The sequence below is a fragment of the Eleutherodactylus coqui genome, chromosome 3, assembly GCF_035609145.1.
Source record: "Eleutherodactylus coqui strain aEleCoq1 chromosome 3, aEleCoq1.hap1, whole genome shotgun sequence".
Lineage (NCBI taxonomy): Eukaryota > Metazoa > Chordata > Amphibia > Anura > Eleutherodactylidae > Eleutherodactylus > Eleutherodactylus coqui.
Window position 1 is genome coordinate 135,455,030 of NC_089839.1, and position 10,510 is coordinate 135,465,539.

Sequence of the window (10,510 nt, forward strand, 5' to 3'; positions counted from 1 at the left end):
GACACTGGGAAGAATTAGTGGCAAGTCAGTCAGTCTGGACCAAATATAGTGGCACTATGAGATTATAATATGGACCCATAGTGCAGTCTGTGCACCATTTTTTTAGGCATGGAGAATATCCATGTGTATGAGTCCTTAGGTAGGGGATTCTTTCTAGATGAGTATACCACCCATGTAATACATTAAGAGATAGTTGAAAACAGAAATCTTGAATGTCTTAAAAAAAGAACCGATAAATTATCATCATGGTAGGGTGTACATTTTATTGCATATATGTCTAATAAAACATTTAGTAAATGTAAAATGTTTGAAAATAAAAGGTCAAAAATTTCTTAAGTGTGGCAAACAGACCAGGGCACCATGATGTCTCCCATGAGTCAAAGTATAGTCATAGGATTAATGCTACGCACACCATGACTTCTGTGTTTCCCTATGGCAAAAAAATCAACCAGTGCTGGATTACCAAATAGACAGAGTAGGCACCAGATTATGGGCTCCTTGACAACGGATTAAAATACTTCCAAAAAGAAAAAAAAGTTAATCAACTCAAAGAAACAAAAACTTGACATTAAAGACTCTATAGAGAAAACACTGCACTAATGTACTGTACCCAAAGTACATAAACTACAGACATCAAGTTCACTCTACAGTTTCTCTTAAAAGCCCATCTGCTGACCTTTTAAAAAAAAAGGTTTTGGTTCAACCTACATACGTGTAATGTACAGTAGTCATGGTCAACGTGACCAACGTGCACACTACATTACTTAGTTCAATGTTATCCCACTGGAGTGCACAGGCAAAATCTCAAGAAAAAAAGCTTTCTGCGAGTTAGTGTGTCGCAGTTCCCACCGACTGAAAAAGTATTGGAAGAGAATTTGGGACGGGGGCCCCCAGATTTCAACTGCTTAAGGGCCCCCCACAAGTTTTAATCTGGCACTGTAAGCAACTATTGTGAAGAATCCAATAGAATCTGATTTTTGTGATGTTCTAAAGAGGGTTTGCAACTTTTATCCCCATTGGGAAACAATGGTGTCACAGTGTGAGTCACAGTAACTTCATGATATTACAGTGACTAGCAGGTTGACTCACAAGTTAAAGAAATACTAGCAGGCTATTCAATAATCTTCTACTACCATCATTGCAATGTATTCTTTGTAAGGAACGATATTCTTGTCTGGGTGCACAGAAGCGGAGATCATCTCCTCGATTTCCTCTTGTGTGAATGGTTCTCCTATAAGAGTCAGTAAATTCTTGTGTTATTTACTAATTCTAATTTTTACATTAAGACAGACCTTAGTGCTGGGTTCCCACAGGGCTGTTTCACAGCAGAAACCTAGCGGTTTCGCCGCAGCGAAAAACTGCGAGATTTCTGCGGGATAAGCGCAGCTTCAAAACCCGCGGCACTTAGCTGCGGGTTTTAGCGTGGCTTCGCTGCATACTTTTCCGTTGTGGATGGCTCTCCCATAGAAAGGAGCAAGGCAGCAATGACAAAAAAAAAAAGAATTGACATGCTGTGTCCCAGGAATCCACGCTGCAGCACCGGCTAATGCCGGCTTGTCCGCCCCGTGTGGACGAGATTTTTAACAAAACTTGTCCACATGGCTGGCTAATCCCAGGATTAGCGGCTGCAGGCAGATTTGTCGTAGTGAAATTCCGCGGCAAATCCGGCCTGTGTGAACCCAGCCTAAAGGGGTTTTCTAATTTTTTAAATACAGTTGTCTAGGTCCCAAAATAATAAACAAGCCAATTGCTCATCTGTCATGAGTCCCTGCAGGTCTGGCGCCGCATTTCCGTTCCTTTATCCGGAGCTGTGTTTACAGGCTGCAGCAGCCTGTGATGGCGCTAGAGCTCGGACAAAGCATGGGTGAGTATGCGCTAGTTTATTATTTTAGGGCATGGACAGCAGCATTTAAAAAAACAACTTGGAAAATCCCTTTAGTAATACAAAACTGCATTACCTTCTTCAGTCATGTATTTTAGGAGTTCATCTTTAGTTAGGAATCCCTTGTTCTTTTCGTCTAAAACCTAGAAAATAGACCAAAGAATGAAACTGCCAAAGCCATCTCATAGTACATATAAATATGATAGGGAAATATGCAGAACTGCAAAATGAGAGCAAAAGTCTGCAGCGGTCATGGCATGCTGAAAGTTGTAATTTTATGAGCGTTGGAGAGCATTAGTATAGACAGACCTCAAATGCTCGCAGGAGAACGTCCTCAGGTATTGGCCGGTACCTACAATTACATAAAAATGGGAAAGAGTAGAACACATTTCTAAAGCAAAATTACTATAACTGTCTGTGTAACATGCGTCTGCAGGCGATCTAGTTTCCATTTTCCAGTAAAATACATTCCTTTAAAGGAGTTGTCTTACAACTACATATTCTATTTCTCAGTTAGATCTTACAAAACGTTCTTCAATAGGAATTATTTTAAAAAACATTGAGCACTTTTTTTTATAATGATGCAAATTGTAAACTGTTATATTTCACTTGATCTAGCAGAGAAATATTCAATAATGGGAAAACTTTAAATTTTATGTTTATTACTCATGGACAAAATTGGTGTGAAGGAAAAGTAGTGGAGTTGCTACCAACCAGACTGCTTCTTCCATTTACAAAAGGGGCTCTAAAAAGTGAGAGTGGGAAACTAATTTAGTTGCTATGAACAACTCCTCTTGGTTCACAGGCATCACCAAATACTTTGTTTTCCTGCAGCATTCCTCTTTGTAAATTTTAGTATTGGATAGACTTATTTAATTTCTGAGGCTTACACCATTATATTCTATTCTGTAGAGCTGTACAGAGACTGTCACCATTCAAATCATTTCCCATCTCCAATGGGGCTCAAAAGCTGTAAATCTGATTACTCTATTTCACAGGTAGGAAATTTTCCTATCAGTATGTTTGTATTGTGCTGTATTAACCCCTTAAGGACGCGGCCCTTTTTTTTCCATTTTCATTTTTTCCTCCCCCCTTGTAAAAAATCGTAACTCTTATTTATCCATTGGGGTGGCTATTTTTGAGGGCTTGTTTTTTTCAGGACGAGTTGTATTTTTCAATTGTACTATTTATTTGTACCATATAATGTACTGAAAAAAGTTTAAAACATTCTAAGTGGAATAAAATAAAAAAAAAACTAATTCCGCAATCTTTCGGTGAGTCTTGTTTCTACAGCGCACAAACTGCAACAAAAATGACATAACTTTATTCTATGGGTTAATACGATTACTATGATACCAAATTTATATGGTTCTTTTTCTGTACTACTTTTGTTTTTTTCAAAGATATTTAATTTTTCTATATTATTTTCTGCCGCCATGTTACGAGCGCAATAACTTTTCTATTTTTCCGTCAAGATAGTTGTGCGAGGGCTCATTTTTTGCAGGACATCCTGTAGTTTGTGTTGGTACCATTTTGGAATACATTTGACTTTTTGATCGCTTTTTATTGCATTTTTTCTTGGAGATTGGGTGACCAAAAAGCGTATTTCTGGCGTTTTTTTTTCCTGATGACGTTCACCGTTCGGGTAAATAATGTGTTACTTTGATAGATCTGACTTTTATGGATGCAGCGATACCAAATATGTATTATTGCTCTATTATTTAGATTCTTTATTATACATATTGCAAAATTTTTAAATTTTTTTTTATAATTAGTAGAACTATTCTTTTTTTTTAGTTTCCCTAGGGGACAACATGTGATGTCTTGATCGCTCCTGCAGTATGATGTAATGCAATAGCATTACATCATACTGCAATTGGTCAGGCTGTCTAACAAGTCACCCCATGGGCATGGCTTGATAGGCACTATGCCAAGACAGCCCTTGGATTTGCTTTGCAGACCTTCTGGTCCGGAAAACAAATTGCAGCATGCTCAATTTTGCTGCAGAAAAATTGAAGTTGATGGAAGCCGTCCGATCCGTGGCACACCCGCAGCTGTTACTGCTGACGTGCCGCAGATCCCGTGGGAAAGCAGGAGATTTTAAAAAATCTCCACTAAGCATGTGAAGTGGCACGCCTGCCAACATCCAAGGAGGAGCAGACGGAAGACCGGCACAGCTACGCAGGGGATCCAGAAGTGTAAGTAATGTCCTCTTGCCGCGGGCAGGGTGGGATTCTGTGTGTACTATAAATAACAGATGAGTCTGCAATATAGATTCTGAATTAAAGTAGGAACTAAGAACTGTCAGAACTAGTTCATAGCTGTGATTGGAATTACCATCCTAGTTTACTAACCTTTGATCTAGAGTTGAGTACTAATCCTTAGGTGTCACCCCTGTAGTGACAACTTTGCATTGGGAGCTTCAATTGGAGCTTTTTTGGCAAATATCCAAGGATACCGATTTATTATACCATTGGTCAGAGTGGATGTTTTGGCTCCATTCGCTTGTACTGAAGTAGATTGTTCCTTTTACGCTTGCAATTCTCCTTCTCCATACGCAGTGTAAAACATACAGTTGTCTCCTACTTTTGTGTGGTTTGTATACTCTTCATTGTGCTGGTCTTGTTTGTCCTATAGCCCCAATTATATTGCCAGGCAGGGAGGGAAAGCCCGCACGGTCATGATGAGCTTAAGAAGGGGAATTAATGGTATGATAAATTCCTATTTTCCCTTCAGCATCATCACAGCATACACATGGAGGAATTCCAAATCATAAGAAGGGCTTATGTAGGGACTACAGCCTGTAACACTTTCCTTCCGAAGGCCGTATCTTGACCGGCCTCTAGATCTAGTCTATAATGTTTAACAAAAGTGTGGTTGTTAAACCTCGTGGCGGCTCTGAAGTTTTGATCAGTGAAGGCGTGAGCTCTTTCTGCCCAGGAGCAAGCTATTGCCCTGGTGGAGTAGGCTATCAATCCTTCAGGGGGAAACGCCCTGAGATTTGTAGGCCTCCTGAATAGTGCGTCCGACCCATTGGGCGATCATATCCTTAGAAGCGGTCTCTCCTTTAGCAGGGCCCTGAAGGTGAATAAAGAGGTTATCAGCATTTCTGAAGCAACGTGTCGCCTCTAGGTAAGGTAATACTGCCCTTATGAAGTCTAAGTCGTGGAACTTCCATTCCTTCTCGTTTCGGGGTCCTGGTAAAAGGACGGAAGAGTTATTGATTGCCCCCTATGAAAGTCCGTTAGGACCTTGGGTTGAAAAAAGGGATCTAGCTTAAATACTATTTTGTCCGGATGGATCAACATAAAGGGAGCCTTATGGGAGAGGGCTTGTATCTCTCCCACTCGTCTAGCTGATGTAATTGCTACTAACAGGGCTACTTTATACATGAGTAGAAGTAGGCACATCCGCTATAGGTTCAAGGGGAGGCTCACCAAGCTATTGCACAACTAGGGTTACATCCCAAGGAGGGCTAGTATTCCTGATGTAGGGGAGAAGCCTGCTAGCTTCCCTAAGGAATTTCCTGACCCACCTGAGTTCTGCCAGGGAAAGTCAAAAAAACAACCAAGGCCGCAACCTGTACTTTTAGAGTTTTTGGCCTAAAACCCCTTATCTAATCCTCCCTGTAGTAAGTTAAGGATTTTGGAGGTCTCTGGCTCAGGCAATTCTGGGGTATCCTGACCCAGTCACTTGGTAAATCTCCCCCAAATTTTTTAGTAGACTTTCCTAGTCGAGGGTTTAAGGCTTTTGCAGACGATTGATATGAGTTTATTAGATAGGCCTATATTTAAGAACTGTACCCTCTTAGCATCCCGGTGGTTAGCCCAAACTTCTGAATCTCCGGGTACTCTTAGCGGTCTCTGGAGTAGAAGGTCCGGCCTCATCGGTAGGTGAAAGGGATCCCTGACCGAAGGGAAGTTTAGTAGTGGGGACAAGGGCCCCTTAGGCCAAAGGGGAGCCATCATCCTCATGGTAGCTCAGGACCGTGAGGATGATAGCGTAAGCTAGGTCCTAGTCACATACATGTGAGACAGTGTTTGTGCCTACGGCCTGAGCATCCATGCCGGGAGAATAGGAAACATTTGGTGTTTTCCCTGGAAGTGAATAAGTCTATCTGTGGGATCCCGATTCCACGGTCAGCATTTGACTCTTTGAGGATGCAGTGCCCCATCTCTGGGATCCACTTCCCTCTTGCTGAGGTAGTTTGCCACCCTTACGTGAAAAGTTGATAGAGATCAGGTCAATTGTTCCGCCCAGAGTAGTATCTCTGCTGCCACCTGTTGAAAATGAGGATTCCTGGTAGATCCCTGGTGGCGAATAAGTGCTACAGTATTTGTTATCTGAAAAGATGTCATGTTTTCCACTTATCTGCAACTTGAATTAAACAGCAGGAATTTTCAATACCATACTTAATTGCATGGGCTCATCTGAATTCCGAACCCAGGACCTCTCGCACCCAAAGTGAGAATCGCATCCCTATAGCAACAAGCCGACAGCTGTTGCATAGGGATTTTCAGATTGCGTTTAATTCTTTGAAATTTTAAAGGGTTTTGAGTTGCTTTGTGAGAACTCCCCCTTTGTATATATCTCCCATGTAGGTTGGCCCCTCAGCCAGAGGAGCTGTTAACGGTCTTAATGACGACTGAAGGATCTTGATTCCACTCTGTAGTTTTAGTAATATTATCTACAGACATCCACCACTCTCTAATGGATACCCGTGGAACCCTGTAATGGGCTACACAGGCTTCCAACACATGTTGCCTTTTGGAGGGGAAAAGGGAGGACCACTGGAGGTGGAAATCCAGCATGACCTCCAGAACTTTCTTGCACTCGGGTTCTGGGCTGGATTCTTGTGTGTTAATAAGCTGGCCCAATTTTTGTAACAGGGCAAGTGTCAATTCAAAATGTGAATGCAGACTTGCTAGGGATAATGGTATAAGAAGGAAATCATCTAGATAAGGAATAATGATTATACCTAGTCTGTGCAAATGTGCCCACTCTCTTAAAGTACTTTAGAAAAAAATCCATGGGGTGGAAGAAATCCGAAAGGGCAACAACAGCTGGAAGTGGTGGACCGACCCTCTATCTGCAACTCGAACCTCAGATATTTCCGAGCGTTAGGACGGATAGGGATGTAGTAATCAGCATCCTTTAAAACTATAGTGGACCTGACACTGTCTACTTGATCAAGGGGGGCATTGCTTTAATGGCCATTCAAGTTTTATTGCGGTTCGATAAGAACTGACTGTTTTTTCTACGGGGAATAAAAACCCTTTCTGGTAGTCTTGTTCAAGAACAGGAATGATGGCCCCTAGTGCCAATAGAATCTGAATCCCTAAACATAAGGCCTGTTGAAGAGAGGGTGACTGGTGGGAGAGTTCCACAAATCCCCTTGGAGTTAACAAGGAGAAATCAACCCATATCCGCCTGCTGTTAGTCGCCCACTCGTTGGATGTAATATTCTCCCATGCGCTATGAAAATAGAGCAGTCTCCTGCCCACTCACTGAGCGAGAGGCCTTGAGGGATTTTTTGAATGGAATCTTCCCCTTCCTCCTTTAGGGTAAGACCACTATCCAATATTCTCCTTCCCCTTGTAATCTTCAGATGAGGGATGGGGTGTGGACGAACTCTTGGAGCTGCTGTATCCCTTGGCTTTTTATCGACTGCTTTCTCCAGCCGGTGTTCTAAGTCCCGTCCAACTATGTGGTGCCCTTGGAACAACAGGGCACAGAGTATACTCTTTGACGAGCTATCCCCATATCCCCACGAACCCTGTGGCCGATTGCAAAAGAGGGAGACAATTAGAGATTTCCTCCCTTGTGTTTTTTTGGTAAATTAGCGTAGCGAGTTGATCCTGCCATACTGACATCGATCTAGCCACAAACGTGTAGATTTTCAGGGTATTATTACTTTTCTGCTGCCCTTAAATAGGGAAGCGTTCCCACTGAAGGCAACGTAACTGGCAGTTGAGGATCCCCAGGTGGTGGTTACAACACTTTGTGTCAGAAATCTAAACGGGGATCTCCTGAGCTCCAGTCATTAGCTCTCACTATTGAGCCATCCACCTGTGGACTGTTAGATTTAATTGTTAGCACGCATGTTGCCCAAGCTTTGCGCATCACACTATCTACTTTATTATTCATGGGCTCCCGTAAGTGGGAGACATCCTAAAAAGGTAAGGTGGACTTCCTGGATATTTCAGAGATTAATTTATCCACTCTGGGGATATTTTCAAAAACTGCTATATCCTTCTCCGAAAATAGGAGTCTATCTTTAAAGTTCTTTGATAAACACAGGACTATGCTCTGTGTATTGCCATCCTCCGGAAACATGGGATTTTACGCCAGGATGTAAGCCCTGCAAACATCTCGCCTTGTCCAATATTATAGTGTGTGACATGGTGGTAGTGTGCATTGATCGGCCCACTGGACCACTCATGGTTTGTAGAGTACATCTAGCAGACATCCCAGCGGCGGATCCAGCAGAGTCCTGAGAAGCACCTGCAGGAATCAGAGCCAGTCCCTGCTTACACCTGCAGAGCTTTGCTTGCAGCTGCGCTAAAGCTACGCTTCCTCGGGTTGTGGCCAAGCCTAGGAATTCTGATGTTAGTCCAGCATCACACCAGGAAGAAGATGGCTCCTGCCGCTGGTAAGATCCCACGAGGCGGCCGCTGCCAGAATGATGGCTTGAGCTCCAGCCTGCACCAGCGAAGCCCAGGAGAGGGTACTTCCCCCTGGGAAGGCTGGGCTGTGAAGTTGAAGACCGCTCCTGGACAAGCGGTCCCGGCAGGCAGGGAGGCCCATCCTTGGGTCCCTGCCCTCGTTGACACTGACTAAGTCCAGGAGAATTACTTCTTCCCTGGGGAGATCAGGCAGCATCTGTAGAGATCTTCTGTCTGCTGTCCAGTAGGGACAGGAAGACACTAGTAATCAGGTGGGGGGGAGGTGCTTTTATACTCTTCTGCTTCCTGTCCCAACAGGATTCCAAAGGACAACCACTATGTGTATAGTGTCATGTTTATGCTGTCATGATGACAAGGGAAAAACTAAATTCCACCATCTTTGGGTACCTCTTGTTTCCACAGCGTACACAGTGTAATAAAAGTGACATGATAACTATGGGTTAGTACGATTACTACGATACCAAATTTAGATTTTTTTTGCTGTACTACTATTTTTTTTTTTCAAACATAATACATTTTTTTAAATTACTTTCTGTCGCCATCTTCTGACAGCCATAACGTTTTTATTTTTTCCTCAACATGGTTGTGCGAGAATTCATTTTTTGCAGGATGTCCAGTAGTTTTTTTTTTTTTTTTTACTTTTATTACCTTATATTTTTTTAATAATTAGTAAAACTTTTTAAAACTTGTTTTTACTGTTTTTATTAGTTATTTTTTGTTTTAGTTTTATTTTATTGCTTTGATTGCTCCTGAAGTATGATGTAATGCCGTTGCATTACATCATACCATGATCTGGCTTGATAGGCATTCTGCTATGATAGCCCTGGGGCTTTTCAAAAGGCTCCCGGCTGCCATGAGACCAACAGTTTCAGGAAGCTGCTACCAAAGCAAATAGGATCATGGGGTGCATCAAAACAGGTCTAGGGGCACATGATGAGAATATTGTTCTTCCTCTTTACAAGTCACAGGTTAGACCACACATGGAATATTGTGGATAGTTTTGGACACCAGTACTCAAGAATGTTATATCAGAGCTTGAGCGGGTACAAAGGGGGCAACTAAAGTACTAAATAGAATGTGCGGACTACAATACCCTGAGAGGTTATCAAAATTGGGGTTATTTAGTTTAGAAAAAGACAGCTGAGGGGGCGACCGAATAATTAACGTGTTTCTCCGATAATAAGCCCTACCCTGATTTTCTAGGTGGAATGGGGGGGGGGGGGTGCTTGAAATATAAACCCCCTCCTGAAAATAAGCCCTAGCTACACTACATGTGGAAAAACAAATACAATAGTCACTTAGCAGCCGCCATTCGGGTGCCTTGCGCTGGGCTGCGGCGCTGCTGCAGGCTTCTGTGTCCTGCTGCATGCCGACAGAGCAGTTCTTCCTTGTGGTGGGGCTTAAATACCCCGTTTTCAGCAAGCTAATGCTCTGATTGTTTAATTGAGCACCATGTCAGCCAATGAAAGCCAGCACTCGATTAACCAATCACAGCCAATCAATGATGGGGGAAACCCGGTATGCATAGATATATTAGGGGTCAGTACAGAGATCTCTTCTATCATCTTTTTATACCCAGGACTGGAACAAGGTGGCGCTCTAATAACTATGTATAGACATATCAGGAGTCAGTACAGAAATCTTTCCCATCATTTAGTTATACCCAAGACTGTAACAAGGGGGCACACTCTGCATCTAGAGGAGAGAAGGATTCTACACCAACATAGAAGGGGATTCTTTACTGTAAGAGGAGTGAGACTATGGAACTCTGCCTGAGGACGTGGTGATGGCAATTTCGATAAAAGATTTCAAGGGGGGCCTGGACACCTTTCTTGAGCGATACAATATTATATGTTATAATCATTAATTACTTCAGAAGGGTTGGGGATCCGGGGATTATTCTGATTGCCAGATTGGAGTCGTGAAGGAATTTTTTTCCCTG

General features: G+C 42.6%; 1 protein-coding gene across 1 annotated transcript in view; it reads right to left on the reverse strand.

The window, feature by feature from the left end:
* Positions 1–249: 249 nt before the first annotated feature.
* EFCAB2 (EF-hand calcium binding domain 2) overlaps positions 250–10,510 on the reverse strand; it is a 30,190-nt gene continuing 19,929 nt past the window's right edge. The window contains exons 5-7 of the mRNA XM_066594562.1: positions 2,192–2,234; positions 1,959–2,025; positions 250–1,231 (exon numbers count right to left, since the gene is read on the reverse strand). Of these exons, the coding sequence (XP_066450659.1) occupies positions 1,116–1,231; positions 1,959–2,025; positions 2,192–2,234 (226 nt within the window). The 3' untranslated portion in view covers positions 250–1,115. The remainder of the gene's footprint in view (positions 1,232–1,958; positions 2,026–2,191; positions 2,235–10,510) is intronic.